The sequence below is a fragment of the Monodelphis domestica genome, chromosome 1, assembly GCF_027887165.1.
Source record: "Monodelphis domestica isolate mMonDom1 chromosome 1, mMonDom1.pri, whole genome shotgun sequence".
NCBI lineage: Eukaryota > Metazoa > Chordata > Mammalia > Didelphimorphia > Didelphidae > Monodelphis > Monodelphis domestica.
Genome location: NC_077227.1, coordinates 72,334,428 through 72,358,025, shown reverse-complemented (window position 1 = coordinate 72,358,025; position 23,598 = coordinate 72,334,428). Strand labels below are relative to the sequence as shown.

The 23,598-nt window shown below is 36.8% G+C and overlaps 1 protein-coding gene across 1 annotated transcript in view; it reads left to right on the top strand.

The window, feature by feature from the left end:
* Positions 1-23,598, top strand: part of FRMPD2 (FERM and PDZ domain containing 2) — a 97,975-nt gene that overhangs the window by 11,550 nt on the left and 62,827 nt on the right. The window contains 9 exon segments of the mRNA XM_056815416.1: positions 1,575-1,760; positions 6,037-6,163; positions 9,761-9,840; positions 13,045-13,116; positions 17,019-17,193; positions 20,863-21,013; positions 21,738-21,795; positions 21,797-21,877; positions 22,360-22,362. Coding sequence (XP_056671394.1) covers positions 1,575-1,760; positions 6,037-6,163; positions 9,761-9,840; positions 13,045-13,116; positions 17,019-17,193; positions 20,863-21,013; positions 21,738-21,795; positions 21,797-21,877; positions 22,360-22,362 — 933 coding nt within the window.

The window sequence follows — 23,598 nt, the reverse complement described above, 5'->3', positions numbered from 1 at the left end:
CTCCCCTATTATATCCATAGGTCTTCACTGGGCGTAACGAAGAGACAAGAAATGCCTTAAAGGGAGATATTTATGACTAGTTGTACCTTCCAAGGGGCAAAATACTCATTGATTCTTATTTAAAATAAAAAAGATCAAAGAGAAAATTGAAGTTCTGTATTAGATAGCAATTAGCCTTGTTTCTATAGGAGAATGAGCCAGCTGTTATCCGTGTACAATATGAACTAGCCATAGAATATGTGCCATTTTATTAAGTCACAACATAGCAGTAAAATTGGAAATGACAGAGTCTTTGAACCCCAATTTTGTTGTTATTAAATTTATATACACTGGAAAATAATCCACATGCTTTGGAGGACAATATGAATTCTGGAATTCTAGGATATTTAAAAAAAAGTTTATTATTACTTCTTGCTTTTACTCCCAAATCACTCCTTCAAGACGCCCTTCTACTAATACAGTCAGGATTCTCCCTTAAAAATCCACCATTTAAGCAAAATTGACTGATAGATCAAGTTTAACTGTCAGAATTAGTCATATTTTGCATTCAGAATTCACCATTTCTCTACCAAGAGGAAGGAAGTGTTTTCCAACTAATGAGTCATCTGGAACCAACCCCAAAATAGTTTTTACATACACAGAGTATGTGAAATTGACTTAGCTATTTGGAGATTCAATGCTGAGCAGTGATTAATCTAATATGGATGTCAAGAAGGTTGAAATATCCAGATTGCCTTCTGTCTGCTGATTTCAGTTATCTTAATGACTGAATTAAGTTAGCCATTCTGCATGGTGTTGTCCTACCAGGAAACGATTGACTTTTATTGATAAATACTTCAGTAATTGACCGGAATCAGTGATTTGAATGCTAACTTACAATTGGGAAGATGCAAGGAATCTTATTAATGGTGACTTTCATTATTGCTTTGTGGGTTACTTTATATAAGAAACTAGAGTACTAGGCAATAGAAACACCTTTTGGTAAATCTTGCATGTTGTGTAGAATGCTTCTTTCAAAGGAAAATTCTTGCCCACTGATAAGATCCTCAGAAGGGAGCCTGGAAAGTAATTTAAATGGTAATATAGAGGTGGAATTCTCTGTGGAGGGTTTTACTGCCATCTTTTTGCCTGATCACAAAGGTCTGGACAAACATTTCAAGAGTTAATATCTCCTGTCTCTGAGTGATGATACTACCCAAAGAGCCCATCAAAAGGCACTTCTGCAAATATATTCTTCATGTTTATTTTGGTATTCTTTAATATTGCCTGAAATTTGTGTTGTTGGTTTCATGTGTAGTCCAGGAACAGGCTTTTGCGTCCTTGGTGCATGAAGGGCATTCCAGATTAAAAAGTAGCACAATCTATAGCAATTGATGTTTGAGAGACTTCCTAGACTCTGGATTATTATAGTCGTGCATCTTGCTTCCCTTCTTAAACTACAGAGAAGAGCAGTCTATCGGCTCTCATCTAAATAAGAGCATTAATTCTTACTAGCCTCCTTGCTATGTACCTTTGATAAAGGATTTAATTCAAGAGCTTCTTCCAGGATTTTTCATGTTGTATTTTTCCTTTAGCCTCTTCAACTGAGTGAGCCATTGCTTTCCATTTTGCTAATGATGTGTGAAGATCTGCCTCAGAAACGTGCTTCCCTTCCATTCATCTTGGAGGCTTGCTATGTGCATCAGAAAGAAGTGGCTATCTCTCTGACACACCTCTACATTAAAAGAATGGTCAGCCTTGTTCTGGGAAACATCACAGAGGTTGGTACTGAGCCTTGGGGAACCCCACATTCCTGGAATGGTCAATCATTGTTGGTCTTGGAATGATATTCATTTATACAAAGGAGAATATTTAATAAAATGGCAATCCTTGGTAACAGAGTAGGAAAAGGCTTCTGAGAATGCATAATACAATTCCCTGATTTGACAGACAAGGTTCAGAGACTGAAGTGGTCACACAGCAATTTAGTGTCACAAGCACTATTTTTCTGTGGGGATGGAGTCTCTAGCACAGTGCCCCCGGGAGTCTCTGCTGGTCTAGTGCCATTAAATAAATTTATTAATGACTAAGATAATGGCAGAGATGACATGCTTGGCAAATTTTCACATACAATCAGGAGGGGAAGCTAACATGTTGGATACCGATTCAGAATCTAAAATGATCTTGACAGCCTGGAAAGTTGATTTTAGAAAGATGAAATTTAATAGGGATAAATGAAACAGCTTATGCATTAGTTAAAAAAAAAACTTCACAAGTACAAGATGGGGGAGGTGTGGCTAGTCAGCAGTTCATCTGAGAAAGATTGGAAGGGTTTAGTGGAACGCCTCTCTGAAATGAGTCAACAATGTGCTATCGTAGCTGAGAATGCATGTTAGGTTTTCAAGCTGCATTAACAGAGGCTGAGAGTGCCTGGGACTGTTGAACTCTCCTCCAGTCAGACTGCATTAGGGTATCATGGTTAGTTCTGGGTTCCACATTTTAGTGAGGACATTGGTAAACTAGAGTGTGTAGAATAGAGGGTGAACCAACGGATGAGAAACTAAACTGGAAAATTTGCCACAGGAGGACCTGTTGAAGGATTTAGAGATGTTTGGCGTGTTGGAGATTAGTTTTAGTGGGGACAAGATTGCTATCTTCATGTAGTTGAAGCAGTATAATATGAGAGATGGTCTTCTTGTTTTGTTTGACTCCAGAGAGGATAGATTGAAAAAACAATGGGTGGAACCTGCAAATGGGCAGGTTTAGGTTGGAATTATGAAAAACTTTTTAATAGTCTGAGCATCCCAAATTGGAATGGGCTGCCTCATAGGGAAATATATTTCCCCTCTCCAGATATCTTCAAACAAAGGATGATATCATAGAGAGGCTTCTTATTAGGGACTAATTGGCTTGGATGGATTTTGAGCACCTTTCCAATTATTAAATTCTATGAGTCTTGGCTAGATCCCATGTTTGTTAATGCTTGGTCTCCTTTATTTTCTTCAATTTCTTTCTGTCTCCCAATTACCACAGCTTTTAAAACAAGTGTTATATACCACATGACAGTGGACAACACATTGGAGTTGGGAAGATCTGGGTTCAGATCTAGCCTAAGACATTATATGGGTGACCCGTGGCAATTTGCTTTTCTGGATTTCAGATTACTCCTCTGTAAAATAATGAGCTTGGTCTCAGTAACCTCTAATATCCTTTCCAGCTTTAAATCATTCTGAATTTATGGTCTTCTTTTTTATCATTATGATGTGAACTTGCTATAGCTTCAATGCATCAAAGAAAAACATTTTGACAAAATCCAAACAATAAGGCAATTGTTTCTGATAATAGAATACTATTTTTCCCATCTACAGTCCCCCACCTCTTCACTGAGAGGAGACATAGCATAGTTTTTTTTTTAATCAGAAACTTAAATATTACAGTTTTTAATTGTTTATCAAAGAGAAAAATTCTTCACTCTCTACTGAAATTATTTTGCTTCTGGGATTGAATTTATCTACTGCTGAATATTTACACAGTGGTACTGGCAGTTTAGAAGAAGTAGAGTTTATTAAATTTAGTAACTGCTTTCCTTAGTGGCAATGAGGTATAGGCTGGGCCAAGAAAGGAGGAAAGCTTGGGGTGTTCATTGATGCTCTTGGTACTCCTTTTTTGCACTCTTAGAATCCAGTATTCTTTCAGACCTAGAATTCTATGAATTTGGATTGTCCAGGAGCATAGGACCCAAGATTCTGAACTGAGAGGGACTCTAGATATTATCATATTTAATCCTTTAATTTTAAAGATGGGGAAACAGGCTGAAAGAGGGTAAGAGATTTGCTATGGGTGGTTATACAGCTAGAAAATGACTGAGATGAGATTCAAACTCAGGTCTTTTGGGCTCCAAGTCCAGAATTCTCTTCATGTACAACAATGTGCTTCACACACTAGTGACATGTCTTGTAAAAACATGACCATCTTTACTTAGCATAGTTATATGAACTCTTGAATGCATTCTCAGAGGGCTAACAAATGACCAAAATTTTCCCTGGGAACAAAGAGAATCTCCTTTTTTTCCTTTCCCAATATTTTAGGAGCAATGGTTCTATACAAAAACTCTCTATTCTCAAATGGGGATCCTCAGATCTCATTTTTCCCAGAGAAGTACAATTTTAGTAAGTCTAATTTCTGATTTCTATCCAAAATGCCTTACCACTTATTCAGTACCAGGATTTCCACTTACTAAAAATCTGAGCTTAAAAAGTACTATTTCTATCCATGGAGACTGGAACAACCTCCAGGAAGTGATGCAGAGTGAAAGGAGCAGAACCAGGAAAGGATTGTACACAGAGACTGTGGTACAATTGAATGTAATGGACTTTTCCTTTAGTGTCAATGTCCCTGAACAACCTGCAGGGATCAAGGAGAAAAAAACACTACCCACAAGCAAAGGACAAAAATAGTGGGAGTAAGAACACTGAGGAAAGGCAATAGCTTGGCTACAGGGAGGGAGGGAATATGATTGAGGAAAGACTCTAAAAGAACACTCTAATGCAAAAACCAATAACATGGAAATGAGTTTGGATCGAGGACACATGTGATACCCTGAGGAATCATGCATTGCCAATGGGAGGGGTGGTGGTGGTGGGGAGGAAAAGAAAATGATCTTTGTCTCCAATGAATGATGTTTGGAAATGACCAAATAAAATAGTGTTTAAAAGGGAAAAAAAAGTACTATTTCTAGAGTCTTAAGTCATCTTGGGTTTAAATCCTACCTGTGGTACTTATTACTTGTGTGACCTTGGGGAAGTTACTTAACTTCTCTGGGTCTTAGTTTTCTCATCTGTAAGACAAGGGACTTGAATTTGATGGTCTCTAAGATTCCTTCCAGCTCTAGATCCATGAGGCTATGATCCCATGGCTTAGGATGAGATTGTGTTTGAGAAGATGCCTCTAACTTTTGAAGTTGATATTAAGAAGGGCACCCTCTTATAACATGGTTTTTGGTGCCATTTGGTGAGGCAATCTCATAGAAACACAGAATCATAGAATCATAGAATTGGAATGTACCTTAGAAGTCATCAGATCCAACTCGAACCCAAACAGAAACCTCTTTTTACAATAGCTACAGTAGAAATATTCCTGTGTTTGAAGTCAGAGATATCATTTGTAGCCTAGCTTTGTTACTTATTGGTTATAAGATTGGGAAAGTCACAATCTCCCTAGGACTAAGGATCTTCACCCATAAAATGAAGGAGTTGAACTAGATGTCCAATGAGTTAATTTCTGACACTGAATCTATGATCTTCAATAAGTGACCACCTAGTTTCTGCTGGGTTGGAGAGACCCTAGGTCTGAGTCAGAGTGGAAGTTCTTTAATTCTTTTCTTCCATTGACTTGCAGAAGCTGGGAACCTGATAGTGGCTGCCCCAAGGGCAATTATTTGAGAACACTCTTAGGGAATCTGCAGTGGGAACTGAGCAGTATGAAGAAAGGATTTTGTGAACCCCCTGCCCCAATTAATTTCTTACACTTTTCTGGCCTCAAAGAGGAGAAAGTAGACTCCTCACCTAAAATAAAGTAATACAAAATTATTATACATATTGATATAATCAGTGATGGATAAGTCTGTGACCTATGCCATTTTATTTATGGAACTATAAAATATACTTTGATTTCCTTGGGTCTCTGCTTGACCATCACTCAATGTTTATTTCAGTTTAGACTAGAAATGAAGAGCATGACATATGGAACTGACTGGACTCTCCATCAGTTATTTAATCTGTTTCTAATAAGTCAAACTAAGTATCAAGAACCTAGAGACAAGGTTGATTACAAATGTAATTCCTCTTCTATAAGAAATGCATTAGTGATAATTACCTAGAAAACTTGCGTATTTTAAAACCACTTTGGTTTAAGAAGTCAGGCGAGCAAACCTTGCTAAAGGCATTAATTGTTCTGCCCTTAATGCAGGGAACAGAGAAACTTGCACAAATTTAGTTTGACAGCTCAGGCGATACTCTCTGGACTGTGAACATTAATTTGCAATGCAATTGATCCTAGATGGAACAGATTGTTGTTGAAGAAGGCAAGTTTGTGCAACAGAATAGAAGTGACATGATAAGGAGAAGACTACATCAGAAACAAAGTGAACTCTCACTGCTGTCCACCCAATGGACTCTGGATCCAGGTACATTTTTTGAGCATTTCTTAGGTCAAAGTACCAAACTACTTCCATTTCTATTTCCTACGAATAATGCATAAAAATCAATGCCACTCTTTTGGTAGGAAAGAAACACATAAAATGACATGTGTACAAGTCTTTAGGATCATTTATACAGATCAGTTCCCAGTGGCTGACCTTTCCACCAATAAATTGGGAGTTAAGTGTTTCTTGAACACTGAGAAAAGCTGGATTCAGAACAATAAATTAACTTAAAATGCTTTTATTTAGTTAAAGGACAAACTACAAGACAAGTCACTTTCAGGCTGACCACCTATTCCTCTTCTTAACTTATTTTATAGTCCAGACACATTCACCTCTTTTCTATTGCCTGTTCTTGCCATCCCCTATGCTCATGACTCTCTGTCATGCCTGGAATGCAATCTTTCCTTCTCTATGCCTCTTGGATCTCCAGGTTCCATTAAAGTCTCAACTTAGCTACCTCATACAATAGACATTCAATGAGTTCATTCCCTTGCTAGTGCTCTGTCTCACTCACTTTATTTTGGGTGAACTTTGCATTTACATTTCTGCATACATGTTATTTTTCCCTAGAGCAGGGGTGCTCAATTTTTATTGTACAGTGGACCCCTTTTTAGAATAATGTTTTTAAATGCATGAAATAAAATATATAGGAGTACAAAGGAAACAAATTACATTGAAATACAATTATTAAAATACTTTTAAAAACCAAGTACATGAACTTTGAGTTAAGATGGATAGGGAGACAAAACAGCTTCTGCCTATTCTTAGTCCCTACCTGATTGTTGGCACTTTATAAATGCTTGTGGAAGGAAAGAAAGACAGAAAGATGGAAGGAAGGAAAGAAAGAAAGAAGAAGGGCTCACTTTATGTGAACAATGAGTGACAACTCAAAGTTCTGTATATTCACAGTTGTAGGCACTATAGTTGATCAAAATGCTTTTAAATTTTAGTTGCAGTTTTTCAAATATTATCATAATTTAAAAAAATACCTAATGATCAGCCTTTCAGTGAAGATTTCTAAACTTTGCCAAATTGGTACCTAGACAACAATTGATCTATGATTATTACCAAGCCCAGCTAAAAGCTTTTTTAAGTTGGTAAGATCTTTAAGAGTTTGTAATTTCCTGGCACAACCTGGAAAAAAAAAACTCCAGAATTCCATCCATGTCATAAAGACACATAGGAGCATGTTAGTGGAACATCAATGTGTTAAAAGGAGAAATCAATTCATAGCTTTTGTTGCAGTCAGAAGTAGAAATTATTTTGCAGATTTAATTCCTTTTTTTAACTCTGCTTTTCAAGTTAATAAAAGTATTAAAAAATTTACCATCACGGCCTTGTTGTATTTGGCAAAGTTTCTTATGGAACCAGAATACTTTGCTAGTCTTCTTTTATTTTTCCCTTCTTCTCCTTATCCCTTTCTATTTTTTTCTTTCCCTTCCCTGTTCTTAGAAAAATGAGAACCACACGTGATGTGCAATTGTTTTAAGATGGATCCTATTTATTTTATAATTTGGCCAAACATACACTATTCTCATTGTGTTAAGATGAGTGCCAGGACAATTGTCCACATAGCTGAGGCAAAGGGAATGTTTCAATTTTTTTAGGCTAATGGACTATGCTTTTATATTCTGGTTGATGACAGGGATTCTCCTGAATGATGAAATACTGTTAGTCAGAAGCAATGACCAAAATTGAGACAACATCCTTGTTTCTGTCTGGTAGAGGATGCAAGAAAGTTCAGAAACTGGGTTGTGTCTGAACAAGGTCCATGACTCTCGATTGTTATCCCCTGAAAGGAGGGCTTATTTGATTCACTGATGAATTGAAACATCACTCAGCCCCAAACCATTAACACAAAATAGTGAAGAGGACTCAGATTCCTGAGAAAAACAGCAGGCAATAGAGGTAATCTTTTAGAAACGGCTATAAAATGCTAGATAAATCTGAGTTATTATTATTATTACCTGTTAGCTCCACATATTCAGTAGAGATTCAAACACCAGGGGAGAGATCATTTCTGGGAAATCAAGAGATAGGATTATTTATTCCCTTTACAGAATTTAGAGCACTGACAGTACGCACTAGATACTGGACAGAACCTGGGCTGATTCATAGGGCTGGTAGGGCCTCCTGTCGCCTTTAAATCAAGATCCTGTTCACAATTCACTTTATGCAGGCAGGCTTCCCTGACTGTGTGAATGAGGTGACATCTTACACTTTCTTTAACCTCTTGTCCACTTATGCTTTAGTATCAGTTTCAGGTTGAAAAAATTCACTCCCCCCCCCCCCATTTCAGAACCAAATGGATGAGACAACCAAATGAATCAAAACAAAAACAAAAATATAAAGAAAGTCTTAAAGGAAAGGAAGGGTCAATATTCAGCAATGAAAAATTTTAGGAATTCACTCATTTCTGGCACTCATCAAGAAAAGAGAAAGTGCTAGGAAATTAGATATTTTAGACATTTTGGCACCTTATTTATAGATAGTTAATTTTTTTCCTGAAAAATTTTTGCTTCCTTTAAAGTTCCACTTCCCCAAGAATATCTAGTATTGGATTTTTCTGGTCTTGCCTTGCATCCTGAGAAAGCTCCCCAGGAAAAGAATAATACTAAGAAGCTCATAATCATCTCAAAGAGACCTTTCTCTAGATCTAGAAATATTTGATGACAAATCAGGGAAGAAAAAAAGAACTTTAGAATTACCATAGTGAAGAAATTCTTAATTTTTTTGTGTTGTATACAGCTTTGGCATTCAGAAATAATAGTTTATAAATGAGTAAAGCAAAATAATAGGGTTACAAAGAAAACCAATTATATTGAAATTATATATATATATATATATATATATATATATAAATTCATAGACCCTAGACTAACCACTGCGTGGCAGTAGTTCAGATTGCGCTGAAGAATTTCTGTGATTAAAACTTAGAAATACTTGGATGAACTGATTAAAAAATGAAGTGAGCAGAACCAGGAAAGCACATATTAATAGCAATATTATAAGAATGATCAATGTGACAACTATTCTCAGCAATACAATGATCCAAAACAATTCTGAAGGACTTAAAATGAAAAAATGCTATCCATCTCCAATTGATGGAGTCTGAATGTAGATCAAAGCATACTTTTTTCATTTTATTTTCTTTATTAGCTTTTTTTTTGGGGGTATGTGCCTTTTTCTACAACATGGCCAATATGGAAATATGTTTTGCATGATATTATATGTATAATCTATATCAAATTGCTTACCATCTCAAAAAGGTGGTGGGGAGGGAGGAAGAGAGAGAATTTGAAACCAAAAAGTTTAGAAAGCTAATGTTGAAACCTATCTTTACATGTAATTGGGAAAAATAAAATACTGGTAAAAAAGAGTTTTTGTGATTCAACAACCCCAGGAACATCCTTCACAAAATTAGGAATCTATGATGTCCTCTTGGCTAAGCCTGTGGATTTTTCTTAGTCAGGAAGATGTCATGTTTTCATACATCCAAGTTCCCTAATCTGTGTTAAATGAGAGGTTAATAGGAATTGTCTCTGCCTTCTAATTTTTACTGTTTTGTTGACTTTAGAGAAAAATACATTACAACTGAGCTCATGGGGATCCCAGCTGAATGCTTCAGCACACAAAAACTCCAAGTTCTTCCTCAGTGGGTAAGTTGTCAAGTGGACAAAAGTTCATGCTTTTTATATTAGTTGGCTATGATTATCACAAAGCAGAGCTCCCACCCCAAGTTCTCTGATAGACTTATTGTTAAATGAAGATTGGGCTGTTATGGAGAAACTGACAATGTCTAATGTCTTGAGGTCTGAATTATAGAACTTGAAAATTAGAAGGGACTTCCCCATCCAAGTGTTCCTATCCATGCTTGAAAAATAATTCCCACAATAGTACAATACAATACAAGTCTCTCCTTGAAGACTTAATTGAGGTAATCTACTTTACAACACAGATTGTCCTACTTTTTCAATATTCTGGTTATATTTTTTGACATCATGCCTAAATGGACTTATTTGTAACTTCTATCTGTTGCTCCTAATTCTGCCATCAAAGGCTAAACAAGACACATCTAATGTCTCTTTTCCATTATAGCCTTTCAGACCTCTGAAGTCAGTGATTATGTCCCCTCTGAGTCTTCTTCTTCAGGCTAAATATCTTCAATTTCTTCAATCGATCCTCATATAACATAGGTTGGGGACCCTTCACTATTTTGGTTGACTTCCTTTGGATATTCTCTAACTTATTAATATCTTTTGTAAATTAGGACACCTAAACAGAAACAATCTTTCCTCCTAAAATTCCATTAATCCAGGATTTTTAGAGGTATAAATTGGTGTAGTATATATGGATGTGTGGTCTAAGGCATTCAGGATGTTTTCTGTAGATCTTTGGCAAATAAAGTTCAGTTCCAATATAATTAGAAAATTCCTGATAAGACAATTGCTTCAGATGCTAATTAGGAAATGGTTGGATCAAATTGGTTTCTTAATTCCTGCTTCTAGTGTGTTTTACTCATATTGCCATATTTTCCTGTGCTCATTATGGATTAAAGTAAATTAGTTACAATCCCTGCTTATTGGAATTAACATTCATATATGAAGAAGCCCTCCATGAAAATCATAGTTTTGTCATATCTTATCTTTCCATTATGATTATTCATCATAACACGTGAATAGGATCTTACTTATTTCTACCCCAACTGCTAGCATCAAGCAGCAACCACAGGGAACTTCCTAAATTGCTTGATACTTCCTTGACATTTTCTCTTCCTTTACTAGTGAGCTGAGTTTATACTATGTGTGCAATCAATAACCACATATCCTCCTGTACAGTCAATAACTTGTGGTCTTGGATGCTTTCAAGTTTCAAGATTGTTAAGGAAGGACCTCTAATTTTAGTAGTTTCTTGCCCACAAAATGAATGGTTTTTAAACTCTGATATCTTGTTTCTAGATCGGCTAGTATGATTATGGATGAAGTTCCTCAGGGAATCCAGCAAGATAGCAAGCTCAGCTTAGAATCTACCTTCTCTAAAACACCTAAGAGATCCTCCTCAGTGGTTTCTTCCCAAATGTGTTTGCTACAAAAGAAAGAAAGGGTAATGTTAAAATAATGCATATATAGACCTGAGAAAGAATTCCAAACAATGGGGAAGAAGTTGTGGGAGAGCTAATTCATTTAGTCAAAAAGAGAATAAAGTTTCTCAAACTCCTAAGAAGTTAGCAAACTGAGCTTGGTCAATGGCAATGGAAAGATAGAGGCACATTTTCCATGCTTTTAACAACTTAGGGTAGGTGGGTGATGGCATTAATGTCCATTTCTCTGAAATGAGCCTTCTTTGCTTCTTTGCCTGAGGCTAGCTCATCATTCATGATTTATTTGGTTTGGCTTAACACTATTCATTTAGATCCTTGCTGGCTGTGAAATTAGAATTTATGGCTTTCCATGTTTTTGCTATATAGATTATAGAATCATAGAAAGTTAGTTCTAGAAGTGACTTTGGAATTAATCTGGCTCAACCCCCTCAATTTTATAGTTGAGAAAAATGGAGCCCAAAGCAGAGAAGTAACTTGTTGAAAGGCATGCAGCAGAGCCTAGACTAGAACACTTTCTACAACACCATGAAAAGTCTGGGGAGGTGTAACAGCCAGTAACCTAGAGGGAAGGTAGTTTAATGTAGTAGATAAAGTGTATTTAAAGTTGGAAAGTTTTGGGTTTGAATCCATTCAATCAATTAAGTTTCTAAGGAGGAGAGATGACTTGTCATAGGTTATATCACCTAGGACAAGTCATCTCTCTTCCTTAGAAACTTAATTTTCTCATTTGTAAGATGTCAATAACTGTCCTATTTCAGAGGGCTTTTATTTTGAGGCTCAGATGAGAGTATGTAAAATAGTTCCCAATGTGCAAACCAGAGATATCAAACAAGTAGCCTGCTGGCTGCATGAGATTCACAACATTCTTGGATGCAGACTAAATCAGATTAAATTGTTATTGAGAATTATTTGATGAAATAAATAAAAATACAAGAAAATATAGATAATATGACATTTTGAAACTAAGTTAATATGTGTCCTGCAGGGATTTGTACATACAGACTAGTGGCATCCATTTTTACTTCAGTTTGACATCATTGGTATAAACCAAAGTGAACTATCATTATTATAAAGTCCAAAGATTTTATGATACAAAAATTCCAACATTTGCTAGCTACATGATATTGAACCTTTCACCTCTCTGGTAAAATTGGACCACAGTATTCAGCCTAGTTCTGGATATATAGTAGACACTCAACCAATGCTATTGGTTGGCCAATGGACCAATAAGGATTTGTCACCCACTTTTCTCTAAAAATCTTTAATAACTTAAATGACTCATTTCAATTCTGAATGAGTAATTGATGATTATAAAGATTTTCAATGTTTACAAAGTAGCTTACCTAATTGTCTCATTTGAGTCTTGCAATAATTTTGTGAGGTAGACACTATGCCTATTATACCTATTTTTATGGGTGCAGATACTGAGAATCTATGAAGTTAAGTGACTTGTTTATAGTTTAAAGAGATATTAAGTGTGGAAGGTGGGATTATCTCTTAAAGCCTCATTGCTTTGCTAATCTAGCTTTATTGAAATATCCGCTGAGGGATGACTTTGGTGCAGTTGGTTAAATGGCCTTTGTCCTTTCATCCTTTGGAATTTGACAAAACTCTTAATTTTCCCCTCCTGAACCTGTCTTCCCCTTCTCTATAAGGAAGAGAAGGCTAGCATGATTGAGGTAACACAGATTCAGGGGAGGCTTGACCCAGAGAGGGGCTAAAGCCTTCCTATTTATTTTAACACTGAATTATTTTTTCCTAGTTTTCAAGACCAGAATTTATTCAGTTGATGGGAGAGATACCAGTGACCTTACAACTGCCTGGATCCATTGTGGTAACTATTGCCTTCATTTATGACTTGAGTGGAGGATAAGGGTGGGGGCAATGAATTCCTTTATTCACACTACTATATATGAGAGTCAGAACTGTGGCTGATGGTTCCAGAGTGGGCTGTGGAAGACGGCTGTCTTCCCTGGGGTTCCAAGGAACATTCCACATAGCCAGAAACAGCTAAAATATTTCTCACGGGGCATAGATGGCATAGCACAGAGTGTTGAACTCAGAGTTAGGGAGACTTTAGTTTCAATCCAGCCTCAGACACTTGCTAGCTCCATTACCCTGACAAATCATTTAATCTCTATTTGCTCAATATATTCAACTGTAAAATGGGGATAATGATAGTATCTTTTTTTCCCACAGGGTTGTGGTGAGGATCAAATTTGATAATTTATATAAAGTGTCTTCCAAATCTTAAAGTGCTATTTATTACTGTTATTATTATTATTTTAAAAAACTGGGGACTTTTCATGGGGGGGAAGTGCTGCAGAAAAGAGTCTAATTACAGGTGCATTTCTGGCCAGAGACAGGGAACCCAACCCAATCTAATCCTCGCCAAGGCTGGAGATGTGTGTGTGTGTGTGTGTGTGTGTGTGTGTGTGTGTGTGTGTGTGTGTGTGAAGATAAGCCCTCCAAGAAAGATGCCATAATCATGGAACCTAGGGATATCTATCTATCTATCTATCTATCTATCTATCTATCTATCTATCTATCTATCTATCTATCTATCTATCTGTCTGTCTGTCTTTCTGTCTGTCTAGCTGTCTTTCTGTCTGTCTATCTGTCTTTCTGTCTATCTATCTATCTATCTATCTATCTATCTATCTATCTATCTATCTATCTATCTATCTGTCTGTCTGTCTTTCTGTCTGTCTATCTGTCTTTCTGTCTGTCTGTCTGTCTATCTATCTATCTATCTATCTATCTATCTATCTATCTATCTATCTATCTATCTGTCTGTCTGTCTGTCTTTCTGTCTGTCTGTCTGTCTTTCTGTCTGTCTGTCTGTCTGTCTATCTATCTATCTATCTATCTATCTATCTATCTATCTATCTATCTATCTATCTATCTAGAGTAGCTTGAATATGATATAGTTTGGCAGAAAACCACAAAGTGCAGTCATGATAAAGAAATACACCAATCCCCATTGTGAGGTTTTGAAACCATGCCCTCTTGGATGTTGGTACCTTGAACAAAACCCCATTCATCCTGTGCTAGTTAGAGTTCTATACCCATCTGGAAGAGGGAGAATTTCATATTCCTTTCATATCTGGCCTGCTGAATCACGAGCTGTCATTCCTGCATTGCTGTCAGGTTGACATAAGCCAGAGCTCTGACTGAGTGCAGAGCTTTGGAGGCTCAAACCTAAACTTAAATAGCACATTTTCAAAACATGATCACAACTGGAGCTGAAAGGCTGATGGGAGAAAAGCTGACAAATTGATTCAGTTTTATTTTGTCTCTTCTGTGGCACATAGACCTAAAGGCTGGTCCTTCTTGCCTTCTTGACATTAGCTGGGAGGCTCCCAGAGAGATACTAGCATCTTTTTTTTTTTTGAACAAAAAAACTCTTTGGTTGAATTTACTACCTTTAACGTGACCTTTGCATTTTCCATCTCGCTTTTATGGTGGCAAGCTGGTTTTCTGGGCTTTCAGGATGATGTGGAGTATGTGGTCATATTCCCAAAGTCCCAGAGTCAGTGATTTTGATGAGATTTATATTTTTGGCTTGTGTAGCTCAATAGCAGAAGTGGGGCAGATGTAGACAGACCCCACATATTCAGGGATAGTAAATAACCACAAACCATATAGGAAAAGACTGCTGCAGCCCAAAGCTAATGGCGATGACTTGCCAAGCCACCATCCTTTTGCCATGTGAAGAACAGTGTCATTAGCAGTGAAGGAGAAAAGGAAGGGATCTCTCACAAAAGTAGGGTAATACGGTTAACAGTAGTTTGGGGATCCTGGGGAATATTTCCTTTGGTGGCATTTCTTTGTGATGGACCCTGGAATTTTTTTTCTGTAGATGAGATACCTAATGAAGATTGAGATCTACGTCTAGAGATGGGAGTTATTGGGTTCAAGTCTGTCCCCAGACACTTCCTAGCTGTGTGAGCCTGGGCAAGTCATTTAACACCAATTGCTTAGCCTTTACCACTCTTCTGCCTTGGAACCAATACTTAGTTTTGATTCTAAAACAGAAAATAAGTTATTTTTCCTCAAAGGAAATGTCTGAGGCCAAATTTGAACTCAGCTTCTCCTTGTCTTCAGGCCTGGTGCTTTATCTATTATGGTACTTAGCTGCTCTTCTTAATGAAAATTTAAATCCCCTCTTTCTATCTTTCAAGGGTTTTCACAGTCCTCTGATAGGATATACATTTCTTTCTCCCCCATATTATTTATTTTTGTAATAGAGCAATCTTTTAAAACCAAAATCTCAAACCATACACCCATATAAACAAGTGATAAATTATATGTTTTTCTTCTGCATTTCTACCCCCACATTTCTTTTTCTAGATGTGGATAGCATTCTTTTTCACAAGTCCCTCAGAATTGTCCTGGATCACTCATTGGTATTAGTAATAAAGTCAATCACATTTGATATTTCAGTTACTGTGTATCATGTTTTGGTTCTGTTTTTTTCACTTTTCCACTTCAGTTCATGTAGGTCATTCCAGTTTTTATAGAAATCCATTGATTATTCTTTATAGCACAATAGTAGGATGTATATTTCTTGAGAGTAGTGATTGTTTTATTTTGAAAATTTGTGTCTTTGGTGCCTGACACAGGAAATGCCTTCTATATATTTGTTGATTGATTAGTTTCTTCTACTATAGAGTGAAGCAGCAGTTCTTTGGTTAAGGGAGTTTTTGGTATTGACAAAGAAAAATGAAAGTTATTTTCAAGAGGTTAAGAGTAGAGCACTTTCTGGGTTCCCTGATGGCTCCCTCAAACTGACATTTCAGATTAAAAATTATTTTTATTTTGAACTTAATAAACACAAATAAATATCTGCTTTCTTCATTTAATCTATTCTCTCATTTGTGCTTCACAACAACCCTATGTTAGATACCATTGTTTTTATCATTTCCATTTTACTAATGAAGAAACGGAGGCTTGGAATATATAAATGACTTGCCAATGGCCACAGAACTAGTGATGTCAGTGGGGAGATTTGAACCTAGGTCTTCTTTACTTCTGGTCCAGTGATTTCTATCCAATATGCCGTCAACAGGTTGACTTCTATGTCTCATCTTTCTATTATTTTCCATAGTTCCTTGTTGAGTATTTGTCTGCTTTTGTCTGCTCTGCTCTGCTGGAGGCCAATTTGCCCAGGAAGATGGTTTGGGCTGTAGACTAGACTGCTTACTCCCAGCTTTTTACGCCACCCTGTGTTCATAACCGGAGGAGAGGAAAGCTCAAGAAATCAGAAATAGTTTCTTAATAAATCTTTCACCTGCTGATAAATGACATCGAGTTTGACTGTGCTGTGCAATTTCGAGATTCTAATTAATCCCCTTATCTCTTTCCCATGACTATTCATGGATTCTTCATGTTGGGGAGAGCTGGGTTGAGATGGTAACTGGGTAAAATGGAATTCATTATCATTATCTCCAAGTTGTGAACCTCAGTGAGCAGCATTAGATTGATTGACAACATTGAAAGTGCAATGAATAATTGATGATGGTCCCTTGAAAGCCTCAACAGGGAGATGGACAGGGAAGATACACTGAGGATTTTAATGGGGATTTCTGCAGGGGGAAGGCTCCCATTGGAACTGTCTTTACTGCACCTCTGTGGAAATAGAGCCCACATTGAAAATTGGAATATGTTATAAAGAGATATGCCCCACTGACAGGGACCTGGCATTTATGTATTATATTTTCCTTCTCTTTACAGACAAAAAAGGGGAAATCGTATTTGTCTCAAAGAGAACTCTATGTGGTTCTGCTGAATGGGCAGTGTTTAGAGGTGAAATGTGACATCAAGTCCAAGGCACGAGATGTCTTTAATTTAGTTAGTACCTATGCCAACCTAATTGAACACTTCTACTTTGGCTTAGCTTTCCAGAAAGGTAAGTGTCTACCATAGCACAAGTTTTAAACAGGTGAAAACTTAAAAAGTTTATTTTAAAAAAGAAAGAACAGCTTCCTTCTTAGCAGTAGCCAGCTGATGATATATTCAGCAGGATATGTAGGTGACCAAGATTCTGGTTGACTGGATTTTATTCCTTCTGATTTGATGTGTCACTGGAAATTCACTTAAAAATCTCTATAGCTCACTTTCCCCATTCCAAAAAAAATGGGGTCAGTATTTTCAAGTGTCAGGTTCTTTGTGTGAGAGCCATGATGTAAGTGTTATAATGAAGTGTTAATCCTTCCCTGACTGTGGAATAGGATAGCTATTTCAGGGCAAGGCTCAGGACTACCTACATTGTGGGATTTGGAAGCTAGAGAAGGTAAAAACTCCCACCTAACTATAAATACAGGACTCAAGGAAAGTTGAACACAAGGTCCTTGAGGGCAGGGATGGCTTCTTTCTTTCTCTCTCTTACCCTCTTTCTCTCTGCCTTCCTTCCTTCCTTCCTTCCTTCCTTCCTTCCTTCCTTCCTTCCTTCCTTCCTTCCTTCCTTCCTTCCTTCCTTCCTTCCTTCCTTCCTTCCTTCCTTCCTTCCTTCCTTCCTTCTTCCTTCCTTCCTTCCTTCCTTCCTTCCTTCCTTCCTTCCTTCCTTCCTTCCTTCCTTCCTTCCTTTCTTTCTTTCTTTCTTTCTTTCTTTCTTTCTTTCTTTTCTTTCTTTCTTTCTTTCTTTCTTTCTTTCTCTTTCTTTCTTTCTTTCTTTCTTTCTTTTCTTCCTTCCTTCCTTCCTTCCTTCCTTCCTTCCTTCCTTCCTTCCTTCCTTCCTTCCTTCCTTCCTTCCTTCTTTCTTTCTTTCTTTCTTTCTTTCTTTCTTTCTTTCTTTCTTCTCTTCTTTCTTTCTTTCTTTCTTTCTTTCTTTCTTTCTTCTTTCTTTCTTTCTTTCTTTCTTTCTTTCTTTCTTTCTTTCTTTCTTTCTTTCTTTCTTTCTTTCTTTCTTTCTTTCTTTCTTTCTTTCTTTCTTTCTTTCTTTCTTTCTTTCTTTCTTTCTTTCTTTCTTTCTTTCTTCTTTTCTTCCTCAAAGCCCTAGCCTTTAGCAAAGTGTGTGGTACATGGGAAATAAATAGTCAATTGAATGAACTAAAGATATTTTAGGTCCTTAGGAATGTGATTAGATTATTTTGAATATTTCTGGAGAAAGACACTTTATAGCTTCCTGTCCTTAGTGACTTTTTCCTGTATCTCAAGACTCTTGCTATGAAGAGTTTTTATTTTATAATGAATTGTTTTAATTCTCAACTTTAGCACTAAAAGAAAAAGAGCATTTCAGTGGAACAGTAGAACACAGAAAAAAAGATTTCTTATGAAACTGTGAACCTCAATTTCCCACCATTTCCTCAAGGATGTGTAATAGATTGTATACATTACTTTAAAACTGTCCTGTTTGTGCTTCCTTTTGAACTTCTTTCCGTTTTCTTCTGTGTATTAAAAATATTTCAATGACCCTTTTTTTTCTGGTATTCCCATTGCTATGACATTATATGACTTCTCCTTTTGAGAGATAATCACTGTTTTTTTTTTTAATTTCTACTTTCCCCTGTGGTTCTAATAGGTCTGGACCCTTTCCTTTATGATTTATTAAAATACAGTGTTTAGGATTATTTTTAAAATCATGATTTTCAGGAATGCTGATGATTCTTAAATTATTTCTCCTTAACCAATTTTCCTAGTTTTTTTTATATCAGACATTTTATATACTCTCTTATTTTTCATCTCTTGATTTTATTCTATTTTTTGATGTTTCGTGGAATTATTGATTTCTGTTTCATCTATTCTAGTTTTCAGGTATTCTACTTTTGGGTACCTTTCTCCTCCTTCCTCCTAAGTTACTCATTATCCTTCTAATACTTTTCCTCAAAAGATTTTATTTCATTTTTCCTCTTTTAATTTTCTAGATGTGGAAAAATCCACTTTTCCCCTTTGAATTTCATCTTTCAGTTGTCATGGGGGTATAGGGTTAGATTTACAGTAATTTTGGTACCAGATAGTATTTTATTTGTTTCATTCATCTCTTCAGCTTTAATTCTTGAACTGGGGCTTTGCCCCATGTTGTATTCTTGGGTGATGTGACTGGCCTTGTTTCATCATACATTGTCTTTTCATGATTACTTCATTTTCTAGGGTTTTCCCCACTGGATCTTTGAGGTTCAGAAACTTAGATCATTAGAGTTTTCTCTGGTGTCTCAGGACAGAGTATAAGGGAAGTTGGTTCTGGACCTTGGCTATTTGGATCTGAGAAGTGATGGTCCCTGTCTATCACCACTCCTGGGACTTCCATGGTTCTTACCATGTGACTTTCTGACCACATTGATGCTTTCTGGCTTGGGCTTTCAGGTCACTCCTTCACTATTGATGTCTCTGACCACAAAGCATTGAAGCCTACATGTTTCCCTGGTCATCTCTGTTCACCTTGGGAGATTAATCTGTCTTGGAGGTAGTTTTGCAGGGCAGGAACAACTGTCATTTTGTGTGGGTCTTGGCTGGAAGAAATCACTTGTAGTATCTCACTAGGTTTCTTGATAGTTATTCTATCTCTTGTGATCAGTTGTTTTTTTTTTTTTTTGCTAGAGTGGGTGTAAAAATATGGATAACCTATGTCAAGTTCAGGAAACCATCTGAGCAGGGATGATCAGATAATTTTTTCAGCTTGTTTAAGTCTACTTTGTTTTCCTTCCAGCTATTCATTAATGGATATGAAGACTATCTAGAAGTCTGATATCACTTACTAGTTCCTTCCCTACTTGCCTCTCTTTCATAGCATTATAGAACCATGGTATTGTAAGGTACCTTAAAGGTTACCTTGTCCAATCTCATATCTGATGGATTAATTTTCTGTAAAAATTCTCATGTAAGTGGTCATCCAGCCTCTGAATATCATCAATTCTCACAATTTCCCAATGTAGCTGTTTTCAGTTTTGAATTTTCCAAATTTTTAGGAAATTCTTCTTCCATTTATTATGTATTGCTAACAGCAACAACATTGATCCTCTTTTGCCCACCTCTACCCAACATAGAAGTCGAAATCCTGTGTTTTTATACTTATACTAAGCCTGAATCTGTTTTAGGGAGCTGGGCAGAAATATAAAATAAAAAAAATATATATTGCTCTTCTATGGCTTCTTTTTTCCTTATCCACATCTCTCTTTATAAATATTATCTCATTTAAGATATATTGAGGTACTTAACAAATCTATCCCTCCTCCCTCCCTCCTTTCTTCCTTCCTTCCTTCCTTCCTTCCTTCCTTCCTTCCTTCCTTCCTTCCTTCCTTCCTTCCTTCCTTCCTTCCTTCCTTCCTTCCTTCCTTCCTTCCTTCCTCTGATAATCACTTCTGTTCATACAACAACAATAGCTAACATTTATATAGCACTAAAATTTTAGAAATCTTTTTTACATTCATTCTATCTTTTGATCTTTTTTAACAGTCCTGCATGATAAATGTTATTATTTTACTAATGATGATTTGAGACTGAAAGAAGTTAAACAATTTGTCCAGAGCCACTGTTAAATGTTTGAGTCATGATTTTAATTCAGTTCCTCCTATTTCCAATTCCAAATCTTTATTTACTATGCCATCAAATAGCCTCAAACCACCAAATGCTTCCATTTCAGGTAAAGAATTCTTTTTCTTGGATGATGAAACCAAATTGTGTGACATGGCACCAGAAGGCTGGAATGACAGATCTAAGAAGAAAACTACTATCATTAACTTCACACTTTATCTGAGGATAAAATTCTTTGTCAATCACTTTCACCTTATCCAGTAAGTATTATGGGCTTCTTGTTTGTTCCTTTGATAGTTGATCATGAACACCTCTGTCTTTAAACTAATATAGGCAATTAAACATGGTACAAAGAAATTTGACCTGGGACATAACACTAGCAACTAGGGAAATCAGGAAATGCTCCTTAGTGGGAATTGTACCTGACTTGAAACCTGAAGAAAGAGTAGGATCTAAAAGACCAATAGGAGGAGGAGAGGTACATTCCAAAGGTAGAAAATATGTTTTTTTTGGTCATGGAGACAGTATTTTACATGAGGCAATCACAGATCTAAGACATTATTAAAGTAAAATTTGAAATGAATTGGGATATGTACACTTTGATCACTTTTTCTTTCATAGTCTCCATCTTTTTTAGATGGAAGAGACTGATTCTTTTAAGTTTGTCCTCCTATGCCAGTCACAATGTAGCAATAGAGAGATGGGTTTAGAGCTAGAAAGATCTGGGTTCAAAACTTATCTCTGACACACACTGGCTTTGTAACCCTGGGTAAATCACTTCCCCTTTTAGTATTCTAAGCAACTCTCCAGGACTATAAATTGCAGAGAGAAGGTGCCAACTTGTATTGGTTGGGAAATTTTTCTCAGCTGGGAATTCTTAAACGATTAAAATCACATCCTTCATACACCAGCTCTTTCATCTTCCTCTGCCTCCTGCTGGTCTCTAGTAATTTTATTTACCCTTCTCTCTTTTTTTTTTTCTAGGCACAGCTTTACAAGACATCAATTTTATCTCCAGCTCCGGAAAGACATTCTGGAGGAGCCGTATATACTGCAGCGATGAGATGTTATTACAGCTTGGTGCATTAGCCTTACAAGTGGAATTTGGGAACTATAGTCCAGAGGCATGGTCAATCATTCTATGTTTATTCATGCATTCATTGTGCAAGCATTTCTGAGTGTTTCCTGAGTATGCAGCACTGGCCTGGATCTCGAAATGGTGGTGGAGTGGATTACTAGAAATGTGAAAACATAACAGTCTATGATAGAGATTCCACCTGGGATTCTGCTTGGGATCATAGATTAGGAAGACATGAAGGGGGTTTTAAAGATGATTTTGTCCAAATGTCCTTAACCTCGGGACCTGTGAAGTTATTTAAAAAATATTTTGAATAATATACTTCAAAATAATTGATTTTTTGGTACTCCTCTGAATTTTATTTATATATTTAAAAATAACATTCTCAGAGAGGGTTCATAGGGTCTCCCAAAGGGGTCCACAATACACAAAAAGGCTAAGGTTCCCTGATCAAGTCTCATCTTTTTCATTTTGCAGACAAATAGACCCAAGAGGGCAGAAGTGATGTTTCTGAGGTCTCATAGGTAGCAAGTTGCACAGCATGGATTTGAACCCAGGTTATTTTATTCTACATCCAGAACCTTTCCGTTATATCATACAGTTAGTGCTTTGTTGGATCTGTGACCTCATCTGGGTGGATCCTTCCTTTACCAAAGCACTTTGGGGACCATCCATGTATTATTTATTTTTCAGTGATCTCCATCAGAGATAGCAGAACCCAACTGCCATTATTGCAGACTTAATTCTAACTTAATTCTTATCTGACCTCTCCCAAGTGACACTTGCAATTAGGTCAGCCCTACCTGTGTCTGAACAACTGGGGCACCATTGGATGTTAGAGCTCTCTAAGATTCACTGGATGCGGTTTGTTTATGATAGCCCTGGGGCTGCTGAGACAAGCTGCAGAAAAGCAAATGACAGGAACTCTTGGACCTTTCACATTTAACTGTGGTCATTTGGGATGTAGGCTAGAAACTAAATAGCAGCTCCTGATGAGCCCCTGTGGCCCAGAGTTTTGAAGAGGCCAAATGGTTTAATGCACAGAGCAAAGGACTTAAAATGGAGAAAGCTGCATTTGAATTATGGTTTTGAGACAATAGTTATATGAAAGAGGGCAAGTCACATAGCCTCTGGGAAACCTTTCTCTTTCCCTTTCCCTTTCCACCTTCATGGCTTCCTTCAAGTCCCAGCTAAAATTCTACAACAATCAATCAATAAACATTTATTAAATGCCTACTATGTGCCAGGAATTGTGCTAAGAAGCCTTTTGCAGTCTCCTTTAACAATATTACCTTCCCTCTGTTGATTAATTCCAATTTGTCCCATATATATCTTGTTTGTACATAGTTGTTTGCTCTTGCCCCCTCCATTAGTCTATGGTTCATTGAGAGCAAGGACTGCCATTTTGTTTTCTTTGTATCCCTAGCATTTAGCTCAGTGCCTGGGACATTGAACACATTTAATAGATTTCCTAACTGACTGTAAATTACCCAAGTGTTGTTGATCTGATTTGGTGGAGGGTCTTTCCAAACCTATCATTCTATAACATATCTAGTCCATAAAAACCCATAACAAAATCTCTCCTTCCTCCCAGGGCTGTAATGGGGGGGAAAGTGCTTTGTAAGCCCTCAAATGTGATCGAAATGTGAGCAATTACTATTATTATTACTCTCCTTTTCAAGTGTGGCGCCTTTCCAGTGTTTGCTGCTTAGTTAGAGCAGCTCTTCTGATCACAGCACAGATGGGCTGGCTACAGGCCCACCACCA